This window comes from Micrasema longulum, unplaced genomic scaffold, assembly GCF_059751315.1.
Source record: "Micrasema longulum isolate JH-2025_06_02 unplaced genomic scaffold, ASM5975131v1 h1tg000654l, whole genome shotgun sequence".
In the NCBI taxonomy this organism is placed as follows: Eukaryota; Metazoa; Arthropoda; class Insecta; order Trichoptera; family Brachycentridae; genus Micrasema; species Micrasema longulum.
In genome coordinates, this window is record NW_028277850.1 from 187,173 (window position 1) to 206,552 (window position 19,380).

At 33.6% G+C, this 19,380-nt stretch overlaps 2 protein-coding genes across 6 annotated transcripts; one reads left to right on the top strand and one right to left on the bottom strand.

Moving 5' to 3' along the window:
* The first annotated feature begins 491 nt into the window (after window positions 1-491).
* Window positions 492-4,395, top strand: LOC148279881 (uncharacterized). Its single transcript, XM_088229259.1, has 3 exons — window positions 492-703; window positions 1,299-1,777; window positions 3,036-4,395. Exons 1-3 carry the CDS (start codon window positions 627-629, stop codon window positions 3,737-3,739), a joined length of 1,260 nt encoding a protein of 419 aa, XP_088085385.1. The 5' UTR covers window positions 492-626; the 3' UTR covers window positions 3,740-4,395.
* Window positions 4,396-10,253: 5,858 nt separating this feature from the next.
* LOC148279882 (uncharacterized) lies at window positions 10,254-18,037 on the bottom strand. 5 transcript variants are annotated; one of them, XM_088229255.1, is made up of 3 exons: window positions 17,732-18,001; window positions 13,452-14,154; window positions 10,254-12,693 (listed from the first exon to the last, which is right to left on the bottom strand). In XM_088229255.1, exons 2-3 carry the CDS (start codon window positions 14,107-14,109, stop codon window positions 11,729-11,731), a joined length of 1,623 nt encoding a protein of 540 aa, XP_088085381.1. In that variant the 5' UTR covers window positions 14,110-14,154; window positions 17,732-18,001; the 3' UTR covers window positions 10,254-11,728. The 5 variants fall into 5 exon arrangements, 2 of the variants coding, with proteins under 2 accessions (XP_088085381.1, XP_088085380.1); XM_088229254.1 differs by having other exon boundaries at window positions 17,711-18,001; XR_015822760.1 differs by lacking the exon at window positions 13,452-14,154 and having other exon boundaries at window positions 10,254-10,579; window positions 17,711-18,001.
* Window positions 18,038-19,380: the final 1,343 nt, after the last annotated feature.

Genomic DNA, 19,380 nt, shown 5'->3' on the forward strand with positions numbered 1-19,380 from the left:
CATTCTGAAACAAAAAAATATTATTAATGGTGGATAATTTATTTTATTTCACATTGACATTTCTAGGCTGCTGCTTAGGAATAAAACAAGAAGGAAGCACTTATAAGCTTATTAAGTAATGAAATGAAGTGCTTATATGGCAGGTAAGAAGAAAAGGGTATGCATGTATCTACTTTATTGTCTGCGCTTCTTATTCTTAAGTCTTTTATTATAAGACTTTCTAGCTTGTAATTTGAGAGGATCAACAATGCAAGACTCTAATTTTTTTCGCCCAGTTAATAGAAAGTTCATTTGTTTACACCAAGAAAAAATATATAATCGTAATACTAAGTTGACAATAAAATCAAAAAGATGGCCTCTATGTGCTGGACAAGATAAACATGCTGGATTTAATTTAGATAGTACTATTTCCTTCAAACTCGACATAACATGAAACTTATGGCAAATAATCGGTAATAATCGGTAATAATCGGTTGTTACGGCCACGCCACCATTTTGAATTTTGACAGCTCCCAGTTTGGGTCCGTATAAAACGAGTGGTTTATCTCTAATCAAGACGTTGGTCCATGAGCCCGCATTAATACATAAAACACAATATATGTAAACATATACGGTCTTCGTGTGTGATGGCTAAGACGCTTGACTCACATACGGAAGGTTCGGGGTTCAATACGCATTGGCAAAACAAAGTGACCAATCACAGGTTAACCAATACTAACTCGTGTTTTAATAGCCTACTTCATATTAAACACTGTTTGTTTATGTGTTAGTAAAAGTTGTCTTAGAATCAAACTTTACATTTCAATAAAATTCGTCTTCGTTTAGGCAATCTTGAAAGATTAGAAATAAGTAAAGTCATTAACTAAAGACTTCCCATACTAAAACATCAATTAAGCTAACTTCCAATTCTAATTTTAAAATATTCCCGTTTTGCTTCATACTTCTTTCTTTCATTCTTGTGTTCTTTCCTTACAATAGTTTATAATATAAATAGCAACGCGAGTAATATCAAGTTAGTTTAAGTCCTGATGATGAGCGAGTCACCTCGAAATCAGTTGACGCATAACTAAAAATGAAATAGTTAGCAAATAGTGTAAAATGTCATACTACAAAGCGAAATTTTTTATTTATCTTGGAAAAAAAAAACAAAAATAACAATACACTTTATATTGGCTCGGAAGTGAGCAATCACAATACTTGTACATTAGCGCACGAGTTTCAAACAGGAGATAGCATTTTTTTAACAAGTGCATAATTTTATTTCAACTTTAATATAATTATCTATTTTATAATTGCAGAAGTTTAATAGTCAGGTTGAATATTCAATTTGTATCTATCCTTAAGTACGCGATTATGGAATTCGCTTCCATGACTGTTAAAGCTGAATCTCGAGAAGTACCGCTATATCCCTACAGAAACGAGGGATCAGATTTCGCCACCGTCAAGGCTGAACCGGGGGCTAACGATGCACAAAGAGATATTCTCCATCCCACAGAAGTACCGCAATATCCCCACACAAGCGAGGCGCTGGCTTTTGCTACTGTGAAGGCTGAACCGGGGACCAGCGATGTACAAGGAGATATTCTCCATACTGGAGAAGTACCGCTATATCACTACAGAGCCGAGGAGCTAGATTTTGTTATCGTGAAGGCTAAACCGGGGACCAGTTATAAAGAACAGAATTTAAAAGACAATGATGTACTGACCTTTAAGGAAATTGACGTTGATTATCCTGATATAAAACAAGAATATTTGGAATCTTCGCACAACACTAAAGGTTCATTAATTCTACTTTTCAGATTGGCATTCGTTGCATTGGTTAGTTTAGTGTTTAAAAAAAAAATAATATGAATAGATCTTGCTATGCTTTTCTTAATATGAATAAGGGAATAAGCCGCCCGTTAGGCGTTTTCAAACAAAACAAACAAACTATCACTCCGTTTCTCTGTAGGGGTAGGCAGAGAGGATAGAACGCCATATCACTCTATCCTTGCATACAGACCTCGCTTCCCCTACATTCATACATCTTCTCATTCACGCACGCCGATTATTCCTTCTCTTGACATGTCCATCTTCAAGTAGGTATTTGATAAACTCGATCGAACTATGTCTTTCTCGGTCTTCCTCGTTTTCTGCACCCATCAGCACTCGCATCGTAGATCATTTTAGCCGTTCTTTCGCTGTCCATTCGCTCTTCATGTCCAAACCAACGCATCACCCTTTTCTTGATTCTGTCGATAATGCACGTCTCAGCTTTACACAGTTCACGGATCTCTACATTTGCGCACCTATCATACATCGCCAAATATTATTAATATTATCGTTTTACTACACATTCGCCCGAAGGATCGCATTTCGACAGCATTTAACCCACTTTCATAATCATTTTTCCAATTCCATAGTTCGCTCCCATACATTAGAGTTGGCACTATAACTCCATTGTGAACTGCTAGTTTAGCCTCCTGCGATAAACATTTGTTTGCCAAAGTAGATTTCAGTGCACCGTTCACGCTGTTTCCGGCACTCACTCTCCTTTTTATATATTTCTTGGTCTTTCCATCTCGGTTTTCAATTTATGTATTGAAATTTGTGAGTGCCTACCTAGACATGAGATAATGATTCATAAAATAAATATTAATAGTAAATATAAAAACCCACCAAGCCATTTTTTGTGTCTTGTCTTGGAGATTTACCTATGTAAAGTTAATCCTACTTAAAAATAAATATTTATATTTATCTACACAATGACTGTCGAAGTAAAACACAGGAAGATTTTTCTAATGATGAATTTGATTAATTGAAAAAAGAATTATTACATCAGAACATTTTTCTTATATACATCAATTCATATTATTTTATTCACCATTAATATAATGATTCTTGGTCAAGTAGTCGATTCCTTATTTTACCCTTGTTACATTTAAGCATTTGTACTTCATTGCCAAAAGACTTGTTTCAAATCAAATAAGTTCCTGATTTTAGTCTAAATATATTCAGTGGGATAATCTGTTGAAATGTTTTGTTTTTCTTTTTAGATCCTAGAAGCAGCGGAAAAAATCAGCCTAAATATCCCGAAGAGAGTAATACAAGTTCATTGCATGTTTTACACAACACAACTAATACTGTAGAAAAATCGCACTTTTCGTCACAATGTTTAAATAAGGGTAAATTAAAACCCTACATTCTCACTCATGCTTATATGAAATCGTTTTCATGTTCAGAGTGTAAATATACATGTTCACGGATTAGTCGTGTGAAAATGCACATTCTCACTCATACTGGCGAAAAACCATTTTCATGTTCGGAGTGTAAATATTCATGTGTTCGTAAATCTCAATTGCAACAACACATTCTAACGCACAATAGTAAGAAGCCGTTTTCATGTTCAGTGTGTAAATATTCATGTATTCGTAGAAGTCATTTGAAAAGACACATTCTCAACCATGCTGGTGTGAAAACCTTTTTGTGTTCAGAGTGTAAATATTCATGTATTCATAAAGATGATTTGAAGAAGCACACTCTTATTCATAGTGATGAGAAACCGTTTTTATGCTCAGAGTGTAAATATTCATGTGTTCGTAAAGGTCAATTAAAAAGACACGTTCTTACTCATATTCGTAAAAAACCTTTTTCATGTTTAGAGTGTAAATATACATGTATTCGTAAAATTCAATTACAACAACACATTCTAACGCATACTAGCGAGAAACAACCTTCATATTTAGAATGTAAATATTAATGTATTCGTAAAATTAAATTGGAACTACACTTTTACTCAAAGTGAATTTATTTACAACATATTTTGAGTTTGTCCAAATTTTTGTAGACAAGGACTGGATTCAACTCCCTGGGGAGCTGTTTATATTAACATTTTACAACAGAGATGAAGAACAGTTCAATCAGCTCTTTAACTTCACAAACATCAACAGAGGAAGGAATATAGATGTTCAAATATAGGCAGAATGGTGAATGTTACACAGTGTGTAAAGTGGCCACTTAAACCAGCCATTGACAGGTCATAAGCCCTGTAGATGCCTAGACTTCCATATTACCTTCTCTTAAATGTTCTTCATCTCTGTTGTAAAATGTGAATTTATTTAAATAAAACACTAATTTTTTTACCACATAAGAGTTTAATATACAGGGGTTTGGCGCATCGTTTGCCAAATTGAATTGGCTGAAAGGAGAGATCGTTTGCTATCTCATCAGTCCCAGAAAAAAATTATCGGCCAAACGTATTTTTTATTTCAATTTTTTTTTACTAAGTACCTATTGAAAATCCGAAAATTAATCATTAAAATTTAAAAAATGTTTTGGGTATAGTATACAAGTTTTATTTTAGCTTTAATGTGCACTTTTGTATGGTTTTACTAATTAAAAATTATGTGCCAGTAATGTCTAGTTTTTTTTTTAATAACTCGCAAAGTTTTTGAAAGTGGTAAACATAAACTTAAAACTCTAATTTCAATTGCAATTTTAAAAAAAAACTAAAAGTGATCATGATCTTCGAATTCTTTTTTTATTTTTTTTATTTTTTATTTATTAATAAAACATATAAGACATGAATATCATGATATTATATTCCCAGGAGTTGTACGAAAAAACTCATTTGGGACGGTACATAAAAAAATAGTACATTTCTTGTAACAATACATAGTATACATTTAAACAATAAAACTTTAAACAAATTTTAACAATCTATGAACTTAATATTAAAAAAGGAAAGAAAACATTTAAACAATCTGTGAACTTAATATTAAAGAAGAAAATAAAAACATTCAAACAATCTGTGAACTTAATATTCAAAAAGAAAAGAAAAGCATTTAAACATTCTGTGAAATTAATATTAAAAAAGAAAATAAAAACATTTAAACATTCTGTGAACTTAATATTAAAAAAGAAAAGAAAAACATTTAAACCTAAAACACAATATATAGACTATTCACAGAAACTGAGCTAAAAACTATCACTTTCAAAAAGATTCAAGAAATAGGTCTTCATTTCTGGTCTTTGAGATTTACCACTCGACATTTCATTTTTAAGGTCATCAGGCAGTTTATTAAATTGTATACGACCAATGTATTCCAGAGACTTTTTGCCGAACTTCGTGGAACAAAATTTAGAAATGTGAAGATTTTTTTCATGTCGTGTATTATAGTTGTGAATTTCATGATTACATGTAAGTTTTAAATTTGTGTGAGCAGAAAAGTTTATGATGTTTGAAATAGTGTTAGTGATGTCATACAGTGCCATTACCTTGAAAGGAAGTATTTTTGTGTTACGATAAATATCCTTGACATGGGAATCCCATTTCAAACCAAGAATGCTTCTCAGAGCTCGGTTTTGAAGAACTTGAATCTCAGAGATCTGGTTTTTGTTAGCGAAACCCAAATACAGCATAAATAGGATAGGTGAGAATGTATCATAGCGTAATAGACGGCAAACAAACAGAGTGAGGAAGCAGACCACGAAGTCTATGCAAAAGTTCTGTAGTTTATCTTCTTTGCAACGGTGTGCAATATACCATAAAAACCTTTTAATAACTTCATTAATTAGCTAAAATCATGTAACGGGACACATCTGTCTGATATTCGATATTACTTTAAAACACCAGTTTTCGCATAAAGTACATTCTTTAATGGGTAGGAACTGCTATTCGACTACTGTGCAGTAAAAAACATATTTTACCTCTTTCTTACATATGGTACTAACGTTCCTAAGACTAGAAATTAAAAATTAAAAGTCTGTTTAATTAAACATTTATTTAAAAATTACAATTGTTGCTCTCTGTTGTGTATGCATGCGCGACATCTTCGTCTAATTTCTTCCTCCGTACCTACGTATTCAGTTTTGTCGTCATTTATTACATGCAGATGTGGATGATCCAGACAGATATCTGTAATCTGTGATCCAGACTTTTTAAAAAGTATTCTTTGGACAGACGAGTCAACGTTCACAAAAGAAGGAATCTTAAATTTACATAATCTTCACCACAGGGCCCCAAAGGATCAAAACGTGTAAAAAGACAGGTCATTCCAAAGACGATTTAGTGTAAACGTTTGGGCAGTAGTGATTGGAAGGCATGTGATCAGACCACATAACTTGCCTGATCACCTTTCTTTGCAGTCTCAATCCTGGGGATTGGGAGTTTTTGATGATCAACTTACCCGAGTTGTTAGAAGAGGTGCTGATTTTTAATGAAGACAGGTTCGTTGTTTTCCAAAATGATGGTTGTCTGGTACATTGGCGATTAACCGCTAGGGAGTACCTAAATGACGCTTTCCCAAATTCGTAGATTGGGAGGAATGGCCTTATTCATGGCTCTGCGTTCTCCAGACCTAACTCCATTGGATTTTTACGCCTGGTGACGTGCCAAAGAGCTCGTATACGCCACGGAATTCGAAACTCGGGACGATTTAGATTTAGACAAATTGATGCGGCTTTTCTTAAAATTAAGAAATAAATGCGTTTACGCACTACTACAGTGGAAATTAAACAGATGTCGCGCGTACATACGCAACAGAGGGCAACAATTAGTCGGGTTGTGGTCCCGTGGCTAGTGTCTCGGACTCACAGACCAAAGGTCCGTGGTTCGAATCCCACTCTACCCCAACTTGATTCCATTTTCTAATAGTGAGTTATTTACAACTCGTTGAGAATGGCCCTCAAAATTAAATATTTGAGTAAATCATAAGAACGCAAATATTTCTTTTTTTAGAAAAAAAAAAAAAAAAAAAATTGGAATTTTTAAATAAATGTTTAATTAAACAGAATTTTGATTTTTAACTTCTAGTATTGGGAACGTTAGTACAATATGTAAGAAAGAGAAAGAAGATATTTTTGACTGCACAGGAGTCGAATAGCAGGTCCTACCCATAAACGCATGTAATATATGCGAAAGCTGGTGTTTTATACTAATATCGAATATCAGACCGATGTGTCCCGTTACATGATTTTAGCTAATAAGTGAATTTACATAAACTTCAACAATAAAAAATAGGGTCTAGATTTCTAACTGTTCATGCGCTCTGTAGCTGCAGGATATAATGTTTTCTAGAATTCATATTTGATTTTGTTAAAAACACGCCAGTCACGTTATTTGTAAAACATAAATGAAGGCTGGATTTCTAACCGTCCGTGCGCTCCGTAGCTACAAAACGCGTTGCAATCTAGCTTCTGTATGCTATTAAAATGTCATATAATTGAAAACGGGGGATTGAATCCCAACCGCCTATGCGTTCTGTAGCCGCAATACGTGTTGGGATGTTTATTGTAAGAAAATGGCACTATAGAAGTCATCCAGAATAAATAAAAAAGCCTAATAGCCCCGCCACACTATGCTCCTTGCGCTGCTCGTGCCCATGCCCCTCGCGCTGCCGCCCTCTCGCCCGATGTTGCCCTCTACGCCCACACACTGCTCAACTCGCGCAATTAATCGCGACGTTCCGCACTTGTCATTTGTCTTTCTATACAATGGACGATGAAACTGTGACAGCGTGCGCGCTATGCATTTTTAATACTGCTAATATTTTTATGTTTTTTATATATTTTTTTATTTCCTTTTTTAATTACTATAAAATAAAAAAGTACCTTATGGTCTTTAACAGAATATTTTCTTTTCTCTTTCTTTTACAACACAAAAATATTATATCTGTCTATTTATTATAGGAGCAAAAATTCATAAACATTTCTTGTATACCCACGAACAGGCCATGCCTTTGCAGGATTTTTGTTTGCTATTTGTACAGTTAATATGTATTTCATTAATATGTATTTCATTTAAATGTAAGTATCCTTTATTTTTTTAATAGGTACTTTGTTTCACCTCTTCTGTATAATGTTAAAAAAAAATTACAAAAAATAGTCAAAAAAAATGTCATACAAAGAAATATACATCATTTAAATATGACGTGCGCGTCTTGTGTGAGCGCTCGATGCGTAACGTGACCGCGCGATTATGTGGCCCCACTCGCGCTCATATTGCCGGCCCTTTGACTCGCTCTCAAAAAACCGAGAAAATAGGGAGCGATGGGCACGACGAGGAGCATGACGAGCGGCATGACGAGTAATGTTGCCACACTACGTCTCTGCCTCCTTTCCTCGCTACTTCCCATGCCACTCGTCGAGTGTGTGGCAGGCCCATAATAGGCTTTCCTTTAGTCTGGCAACATTATCTACATACCTGGAATAATTCTAAAATGGCCGCCATTCCGCGTACTGAGTGACAGGCCAGGTGACGATTCCGAAGGGGTAAACGCAGTATAAAAAGGTTATAATCTCCAAGCTTATATTCGCTACGATGCGCGATGGAATGATCTTCACTATCAAAAGAGACACCCTAAGGTAATTTCCCTTATAATTATTATTACAGAAATAGAAGCTTTACTAAGCTTTTTAGCATATATAATTAAGAATAGTCCAGAAACCGCATACGCACATCAAACAGAAGGCGACTCAACTACTCATAAATGAGTAGGTTTACGTTTTGACCCATTCGTTTCTTTGTAGACGTCGCTCAGTACGCAACTCCTGATTTGAATTCAACAATGCCGTGTTGTGTCCTTTTAAAGTGTAGAAATACTGCTAGGATCTTAAAAAAACAGGATGCAACCACATTTCAATTTTCACAAAAAAGGCGCTATATAAATTATCCAACTATATATTCTACACAAGAAAAACGTTTTTGACAGTGAATTATCATGTGTGATTTTAAACAAATTTTCGCGAAAAACGTGTATTTACATTTTGAACATGAAAATGGTATCTCACCATTGTGAGGGAGTGCTTTTTCAAACGACTCTTTAGTGAAAAAGTATATTTACACTCTGAACATGAAACCGGTTTCTTGCCGGAATGAGTTAGTGTGTAATTTTAATGATTTCATTTGTATTCATGCTCTAAACATGAAAATGGTTTTTCAACAGTATGAGTGAGCACGTGTCTTTTCAGACTACTAATTTGTGAAAATGCATATTTACAATCCGGACACGAAAATGGAAATCAAATATGATTCTTCACTCCTTCTGGACTTTTGTTAATTATATGCTTGCATTATTCGAATGCTGTAAAAATAACTTTGACTTTTTGTATTTTACTTACCTACACTTAAATAATACTTACTGTAAACTTAATTTTTTTGCCTAAAACTTCATTTTTCAAAAACATAAAATTACGTACCTACTTATTTTTATGTTTTGTCTTTATTTATATATACATATATAATCTATCTAGCTTAGATCAGCTACATCAACGTCGAAAGGAAAAGTTATTATACCTCTACGCAAACAGCGTACTAAATTTGGCGAACGCGCATTGCGGTCGCAGGCCCTATGGCATGGAATGCTCTCCCAGCAGAGGTCCGAAACTGTAAGAGTGAAGTGATGTTTCGGAAGAAACTTAAAACCCACTTGTTCTCTAAATCATTTGAATAAATTCTTAGCATGTGGTGACAAAGTACATTATTTTTCTTAAAATAAAAAGGTAAAAACTAAATGTATATCTTTATATAAACACTTTGTAAAGCGCCCTTGAGGTATTATATTACTGAATTCGCTCTATATAAGTTATCCATGATTATTATTATAAAGCAAAATGTAATTCGACACTTTATTGAATAAATATAAAATTTAATTTAAAAAATAAATGTACAATGCATTTAATCTGCATAAAAAACTAAAAGAACTGACTGTAGAATAGAATAAGAGTAAAGAAATTTATAATATACCAGGGATTATCCCCCAATATTGGTAAAAATCAATATTTATAACATTACCCAAAAACCAGCAGCTGAAAAACGTAATAACTATCCCCTTATAAAGGTCGAACCGCACTACGGCTGCGCCGGGCGACAAAACTTTTTTTGGAATGCCGCGAAGTGTAGCCCAGCTATAGTGGTGTTTGTTTGATACAAAACAGCGAAAATAACATTCCATGTTGCCACGACGCGCAGCGCAGTGCCGCCCTAGTGCGTTTTAACCTTTAGTCGGTAGTAGACTCCGCTGCGCACATTATACACCGATATAACGAGCAATAAAAATACACAAAAATACATAATACGATCTATTCTATATTGTTCCTCGGTATACCCGAAGTCCGAACCCGCATGTGAACCAAATCTTCTTTATTAAGGATCCAGCACTTGACTTATATATACCATGGCTCAATACTATTCAAATACTTAATTTATTCAATAAAATACAAGTGATAATATATATTAATTTATTTAATTAACAACTTTTTTTTTCTTCCACCGTCTTAGACCCAGGATCTGTTTTTCGGTTCTCCACTCCTGGGAAACTTATAACCAGCTATCTCTCCAACTTTTTGGTGGTCTTCTAGGTGGACGTTGGCCTGTGGGGATCTCGTTTGCAACACCACGGGACGAGTCTTTCGTCTTTCGCTATATTTTCATAGTCCCGCCAGAACCGCCTCCTCTTCTTGCTCCATTGCACAATATCCTCAGTTTTGCAGGTTTGTCTTATGACGGAGTTTCTAATTCTATACCAGAGGGTTCTACCTGCAATGGATCTGAGAGTTTTCATCTCCGCTGTTCTCGGGTTTCTTAATCTTGTTTTACCTGCTTTTGTTTCCACACTGTAAGTCATTATTGGCCTAACGCATGTCTTGAATATGCGGACTTTGCTATCTATTCGCATATAAATAACATTGACTCCATATTTATGTTTAATTCGCTGAATGGCTTAATTGATGTACCATCGTTACCGGAACAAGTGGCATTTAATGTTCCGATCCGCCGGTTGCGAAATAATAATGTGTTGTTCCTCGATCAACACAGCACGAACTATGGCTTGCATGCACCAATGTCCCGATTGTGTCGTATTGTAAACTCGAGACAAGATCTGGACTTTTTTGATGTAAGTCTTTATAGATTTAAAGATTCACTAAGATAGACCGGATTTGGTCTTAATGTAGTAAATTTTTTTTTGTCCTAGCTTTAATTTTATTTAATTGTATTTTATTTTATTAGTGCCTGTATTTATTACAAGAAATTGTATTTACCATCGTTAGAATGGACTGCATAAGTCGGTCAAATAAATAAATAAATATGTTTATTGCGCCACACTAAATTTCTCAGATAGCCAGTTGTTACAGAGATTGCTCTCTTACTTTAGAGTATAAGTCGCTATGAAGCCCTATGGCTGGATATTTATTTATTTATGATGTTTATACAATGTTAATGTTTATACAATAGGTACATTCAATATCATTTCCTTTTTATTTATGGATGTAGCCGCTTAACTGGCCCACAGGCACGTTCCGGAGTGTCAGTGTATTATTTATTTTATACATAATAGTCCCTGCATACTTTCACATCAATTGTCGGGTCACATCAAAATATTATAGGTGTAAAAATTCAAAAGAAATATGAAAAAAGATTTTTTTTAATACCTACATTAATAAAATGAGAAAGGACTTTCAAGAAATATAAATTATATTCTGATATATGAAACATATTCTTCAGCTTCCTGTCTAGTCCTTTTAGTAATCCGTTTATGGACTAGAGTTTTAAAAAGATTGTTTTCATTTTGTTTACCGATATATCTATGCTTAAAAGTTGTAAAGCTTAGGGGCCAGAAAATTATAGTAAAAATTATATAATGAATATTTACTAACATTAGTTTATTCCCATGTATCGTTTTTACACATTTATTGAAAGTAATTATTTAAAGAAATTTCGTATAAATATTCGAATAAAAATACGAAAATATTAATTATGCTTGTGAGTTATGCTATGTTTTTTTAAATATTCAATTCGGTAACAGGTATATTCACATTCTGAACACGAAAAGGGTTTTTCAGCGGTGTGAGTTAGAATGTGTGTTTTCAAATGACTGATTTGTGAAAATATTTTTTCGCACTTTAAACATGAAAATGGCTTTTCACCAGTATGGGTGAGAGTGTGTCTCTCTAAATCCCCTTTCCGTAAACACGTGTATTTACATTCTGAACATGAAAATGGCTTCTCACCTGTATGGGTGAGAAAGTGCTGTTTCAAACGACTCTTTAGCGAACAAGTATATTCACACTCCAAACACGAAAACGGTTTCTTACCAGAATGAGAATTCATGTGTAATTTTAATGATCTCTTTTGTGAACAAGAGTATTCACACTTTAAACATGAAAACGGCTTCTCAACAGAATGAGTGAGCATGTGTCTTTTCAGACTACTAATTTGTGAAAATGCATATTTACATTCTCGACACGAAAATGGCTTTTTACCAGTATGAAGGAAAACATGTTTTATCAAATCGCTTTTCCTTAAACATTTATACTCACACTCTGAACATGAAAACGATTTCTCAGCAGTATGGATTTTCATATGTAATGTTAAATAACCGTTTCGTCTACAAGTGTATTTACACTCAGAACAGGAAAGGGGTTTTTCGATAATATGCATTTTTACGTGGGCTTTTAAATACCTTTGTTGTGAACGTGTAAATTTACATTCTGAACAATCGAATAGTTTATTATCAGTGAGAGTTTGTGTATGGGCGCCTAAATTATCCTCATTTGAACAATTTACATTAAATTGTGGGGAAGACTGTGGTTTCTCTGCAGTATTGGTTGTGTTGTCTGATGACTCTTTGTAAGAACATTTTGAGAGATTCGACCTTCGGGAAACAGACGATGAGCAATCGCTGTTTTGAGGTTTACTTCTGCTTCTTCGAAGACCTAAAAAAGATGAGGTGAAGATTTTATCAAATTTCATGATTATCTCAGCAGAGGCAGATAATATTTTGAAAATATGATAACCGGAACCTCTTTTTACACGGTTACTACATGGCATGGCTTAAAAAACTTAAAACCCACTTGTTCTCTAAATCATTCGAATAAATCCGTAGCACGTGACAACAAAATAAATTATTTTAATTAAATTACAAATTTAAAAGCTTCAATTAAATTAACTTAACAATAGAATCACCATGTAAAGCGCCCTTGAGGTATTTTATTACGAAAATGGCGCTATATAAGTTATCCACAATAAATAAATAAAAATGGCGGTTCGATTCCCGTTGAGAACACAAAAATGAATAATATTTTCTCAAGTCTGGATGTTCTGTACTGTAATAGGGACTTTGGCCTGTTGTGGTGTAAAACAATAAATAGTAAAATCAAGTAAACGTAATGTTGACCAATCGTCATATTCTTTCCGCACCCAACGGTTCATAGGGAACTACATTGGTAAACCATTCGCATTGTATCTTGATCATTTTTGTTACATGAAGGTAGTCGAGGGACTATGAAATATTCTTGTTTAAAAACGTATTTTAAAATAAAAAAATTGTGTCAACCATGTCGGGAATCGAACCCTAGATCTCTTGTATGGTAAGCAAACGCGTTGACTACTACACCTAGAGGCCAATTTAATAAATAAAAAAAACAATATTTTAAAAATCTATGAAAATTATAGTGGCGTTAGTAAAACTTACCATCATCCTCAGTTTTGCAAATGGATTGCAATTCTTGTTTTAAATCAGGGTACTGAACATCAGCTTTTGTAAAGGTCACTATATCATCATTTACACCATCCTGATATTTAGTACAGGTTCCAAGTTCAGCCTTTACGGTAGCAACACATGGCTCTACGCTTTTAACAGGACCTATCGTCCCTTCCTGAGTATGGAAAATATCTCCTTCTACACCACCTGTACCCGGTTCAGCTTTTACGGTAGAGACACCTAGGTCCACGCTTCTATCGCCACATGGTATCGCTTCCCTGATATGAAGAATTTCATTTTTTAAATATTTAGTACGGAGTTTGTCCGCGGAGGGAGCAATAACTGGCTCTGTACATCTATCCGAATGTGATACTTCTTCCTCAGTATGGTAAACATCATCTGCATAGCCAGTCCACGGTTCAACCTTAATTTTAGAAAGATTAGGCTCAATATCAAGACATGGTGGCTCTTCCCCCGTTAAAAGAATACCACTTTCTGTATTGCCGATTCCAGGTTCAGCTTTCGCGTTAGCAACAAGTGAGCTTTCTACATTACTTGGATACGAATCATCTTCAGAGGTATGTTTAATATATTCGTTTACGTTGTGGGTTTTCGATTTAGACTTTTTACTAACTTGAACGAGCTCCATTTTTATTTTAAACTATTCTTTAGTTATGACTTTCACTCGAATATCCTAAAAAAAAGTTAAATAATGGGCTAGAATACCAACCGTTCATGCGCTCTGTAGCTGTAAGACACGTGGCATTCTAGCTCCTATACGCTTTTATTTGAATCGGTTTATGACTTTAATGAAGATTAAAAAACATAATCGTAAAAACAAAATAACCAAATGTACAGAAGTTTTCAGTGGCAAACATGCAAAATTTATTTATTTTTGGAACAATAAAAATTAATATCAACTGTCACATACACATAGGTACAAAACTAATACATTGACGCGGGCCAGTAATCTTTTATAACTATCCACAGCGTGCGAGTTAAAAAAATTATAAGGAATTTTTAAAACGAACCATTTATTTTCAAATAGGTGTGTCAGATCAGATAAAAAGAACGGCACTGACAACTAAACATTATGCCGTTTACGCAAAGAGGGGGAGATAATATAACGCTTCACCAAGACATCTTTACATACGTATCTCACTTCCCATATGTGTATTCATGTATTTTCTCGTGCACGCAAACCGATTATTTCGGCATTTGACATGTCGACTCTTTTCACTACTTTAACCCTAGATCACTAACCATTCGTATATTAGACTGCTGGCACCCCGAGCTTTTCCTGTTTCTATAAGTTCCCTCCGCCCGCCTCCTTCCCCACATCTGGTACCTTCGTAAATAGTGAAATTGTTACCCACACGCATCGATTGCGGACGCACGGTAATCAGATCGGGATATATCACGTAATCGTCGTCGGACAGACGAAGCGTTGGTAGTTCTGTAACTTTTTTATCCTTCTTTTAGAATATAATATCTCATTTTAAGGAATTTGTTTTAGATAGTAAAATTGAAATGTAAATAAATATATAATACCCATATGTAAAACGAACTCCCTCTCTAAACACGAGTTTTCACTCTATTAGAGGAAGAAACGTTGTTATTAATAGAGAAATATCACATACTACGAATACCGATAAAAATATATAAAATGGAATAATTATTGTATTTTCAAAATCAATACGGATACTGTGGAGAAATGTTTTCGTCAAAAAAGAAATTCAATAAAAATACGTTCGTAGAAAAACGCGACGTGTTTGGACTTGGTTGTTGTGACGTCAAGATTCGTGATATTATTTTACACAAATTTCAACGGCCACAAACAAATAAACATGAATCGTGTCGTATTAGGGGCGTGGCCAATGAATTCAGTGTTTTTACGGGAATTCAAAATAACAAATTTAAAAGTATTTTTTATTCTATTGTGGGGGTCATCACCATCAAGCCGTAAAGTTGACAGGGCCGAACAGCGTTTTAGCCCGCAACGCGTAACCTGGCGGAACGTCAGCTCGGACAAGTAATTAAACGTCGTGCAGCAAAAGAATATGCACATTCCATCTTGGCATTTCGTGTCGCTCGTCCACCAGCTCCTGGCCAGTGTTCGCTATTGTAAATTCCTTCTGTACAAAATTGTAAGGATGTAACTCGTGTGTATCTACTCGATAAATAACTTCAATTGTAATCCATCTTTCTCATTTAACCCCAAATCAATTCACGTGCACCCATCCATACACTAGGTACTAATAATTAGCAAAAAAATATTTTTTTTACTGGACAGTATTTCATAGACCTTTATAACTTATATTTTTACATAATTGAACATGGTGAAGAAGGCAGTAGTCAAGTAACAAGTATAACTATCGAGTAAGCGAAAAAAATACAGCTTTTGCTCCGCCGAAAACGTCGCATGACGAAATACTTCTGCAAGGGCTGCATAAGACCCATTTGTGGCGAACACACTGTTTCTATGTGCAGCAGCTTTACCATGTAAGTTAATTCCAAAAATATCTTTATTATTTGATGGCCTGAAAATTAAGATTGCTATGTAAGGTAATTTGTTATAAAAATATAGGTTTATTGATTGATTTGGTGTATATTTTGTAGAGCTCTATATTTAAACTTATAATATAAGAAATTAAACACTGATTTGAATCTACTTAACACTTTATTTTATAAAGTTTATATTTGGAGCGCTAACTTTGTGGTTATTCATTATAATAAAATAAATAAAAACAACTTTGTTTTTAACCACTATTTTTTATTTTCCACCTACCGGTTTCAAAGCAAACAAGCTTCTTCGTCAAGGTTTACGTAACTAATGCATTGATTCCTTTTTTATTTTTATCATGTTCACTAAATGCCAAAATAATATTTCTTTTAGTCCTCTCCTGTCTAACTTCGAAAATAATGATATCAAATTACCACCCGTGTAAAGAAAAAACGACTTGATTTATTGGGTCCACGTGTAGTATTTAGTGAACATGATAAAAATAAAAAAGGAATCAATTCATTAGTTACGTAAACCTTGACGAAGAAGCTTGTTTGCTTTGAAACCGGTCAGTGGAAAATAAAAATTAGTGGTTAAAAACAAAGTTGTTTTTTTTTATTTTACTTTATTTTATTTTTACAAACATAAAAACAAAAATTTCGTGACAATTGTTTCGCCTTGTTAGGGCATTTTCAAACGAATGTGAAGATTAGATGGATTGAATGTCCTTATATAGTTATATATAGTTCAAGATACTTAAGTAACAAATAAAAATAATTTTATGAACTATAGCATGTACATCAATCATAATTGCAGGGAAAACCAATAGTTAAGGACTTTAGGTATTCATAATATTTCAATCGTGTATTAAAATTATAAAGAACACCAACCTATAATAATGTTATTGATATATTTTCCACAATACTATCTAAAGATATAAAACTATAAAGCTTCATTAATTATTTTACAATGCATACATGTATGTCAATAAATACTTAGGTACTTTGTTATATTTTTTCCGAAATTCAAATATAAACACTTTCACATTCTTTTGAAAATGCCCTAACAAGGCGAAACAATTGTCACAAAATTATTGTTTTTATATTTGTAAAAATAAAATAAAGTACTTAAATTTATTTCAACAGAGAGGGAAAAACATTTTTGAGAAGGGAAAATGGTAGTCTAGGCATTTACAGGGCTTATGACCTGTCATTGGCTGGTTTAAGTGGCCACTTTACACACTGTGTAACATTCACCATTCTGCCCATTTTTGAAAATCCACATTTCCTCAACTCTTCCTTCTGTAGACTTTTGTGAAGTAAAAGAGCTGAAACCTTTAAAATGCCTAGACTTCCATATTACCTTCTCAAAAATGTTTTTCCCTCCCTGTTGAAATAAATTTAAATATGAATAACTCCCTAAGGAGGAGATCCAGCCAGTCTGCAACCATTTGGACATACTCAAACATTGATAAAATAAAGTTTTAAGTAGACACAAATCAGTGTTTGATTTCTTATATTATAAGTTTAAAATAAAAGTGATTAAATGAATATTGATGTTCTTTTTCGATGTCTGGCAGACGAAATATTAATTACACCCTTACTCGAATATAAGGTTAGTGAGCTAGGGTTAAACGCACTGTACACATACAGGATATAAAGTGATTATAACAACTCAGTTTTACGTTATTTCTTTTTTGCTGTTCAGCTATGAAAAAAAACAATAATATAATAAATATTTTACCAACCATTCATAAGAAAATACCTACATAACGCAGAAATCATTTTGAATAACTTCACATTTTACTGTTCTGAACTAAAAGGTGTGTATCATTGTACTAGCTGGAATATACAGTTATAATAAATAGAGAGCACACGAATGGTTATTATCTTTACTTTTTTAGTCTCCAAAACCAATTGATTATAATCATAACAATGATCGTAACAGAAGCCACACAAAATTTCTTGCTTCCTAGAGGAGAAAACAAAATTTAACCCGACTAAAACGTCCGAGGACGACTAGAAATACCAGCCGTCATTTTGCGAGTATCGTACATTGTAAGCGCATGCGTCAGTGTTATATAATAGACAATAATAGTATAAGGTGATAGACAATATTTATTATTCTCGATGGTGAGAACCTACTTAATTTTGATTATTTATTTATTTCTTATTTTATTCCAAGGGGCAAATTGAAAACAGAAGTTTTGGAAAGCGGTATTATAAGACTACTCGTGGACCAGTCTAAATTCCAAGAGGGTTGTGATTTGTAATGCAGCGCTGGCTATATTTTTTTCGACGGCACACAGTATTTTGTTTTATGCAAGCTAGACGCTAGACATTCGTTTTTGAATTCCTCAACAATGACTTCATGGAGGTATTCGCAGGTTTTTTGTACATGGAAAATTTAAAGAATTACTTCTATTTACAGAATTATTTTACAATAAGTTTGTATGAATGTTATCAATGAATTTGCACTATCTCTTTAAACACGTACTTTTACGTAGATTTCGATTTCTTGATAATTTAAAATATTAATTTCAGCGAACAATCATATGATTGAACCGGATTGTAGTCTTGCGGATAGTGTGGCAGACTCATAGATCAAAAGTCCGAGTTATACCAATTTTGGGAGCAACCTTCCGAATTCTATTGGAATTCTACCGAATTTTATACATTTCCTTGTTTTTTTTTCCATATAACAAAATTTCAATAGAAATAAAACGAATACATATTATAATAATTTATTGTTTGTTTGCTCACTTAGGTTGCCATATTATGTCTATTGTTAAAAAAACTGCTTATCTATCGTACATAAGTATACGTATATGTAAGTACATATAATCAATGATATATTAATTAAATAAATTGGTTGGTATTGGCGAATGGTGATTCCCGGTTATTTTCAAATATATAATATTGTGGTATAATAAATCATGACCATAGAATTTCATTACATTATTGAAAAAAATATATCTCTTTGTCTATCTTCTGAGGAGAAACGTAAGGCGATCACCTTTCAAAGAAAAAATGATAGAAATGTTTTTCTTTAGTTAATTACCTATCTTTTTTAATTCAGTTGAATCATTGTTTTAAGCGATTTGTTTAGTACTTCAGCAGTTACACGTTTTTACATGACAACAAAGTTTGACTTATGATTGTAAAAATGGCCAGGACATAGAGAGACAGAGAAGAGTCATCAATGCCAAGGCTTCTATGCTACAAAACGCTTCTACCTGCAAAAAAAAACTATTTGTACAGAGTCATTGACAGGCTTACAATACGCAATACTTGAATTTCCACAGAACGGGTATTAATAGACATCACTGAATATATTTTATGAAAATACATTCAACTGATGTATCTTTGTGCATAAAAAATGCATACATAGGTAACTTAGTGTGATTTAATTTATTTA

Bases quoted from the DNA above. Each gene is read 5' to 3' on its own strand.
- LOC148279881 (XM_088229259.1), top strand. From the start codon at position 627: ATGGCTAAGACGCTTGACTCACATACGGAAGGTTCGGGGTTCAATACG. The intron at 704-1,298 runs GTTAACCAATAC...TTATAATTGCAG, and splicing joins AACAAAGTGACCAATCACAG to AAGTTTAATAGTCAGGTTGA. The intron at 1,778-3,035 runs GTTCATTAATTC...TTTTCTTTTTAG, and splicing joins ATCTTCGCACAACACTAAAG to ATCCTAGAAGCAGCGGAAAA.
- LOC148279882 (XM_088229255.1), bottom strand. From the start codon at position 14,109: ATGGAGCTCGTTCAAGTTAGTAAAAAGTCTAAATCGAAAACCCACAAC. The intron at 12,694-13,451 runs GTAAGTTTTACT...CATCTTTTTTAG, and splicing joins TTGCAAAACTGAGGATGATG to GTCTTCGAAGAAGCAGAAGT.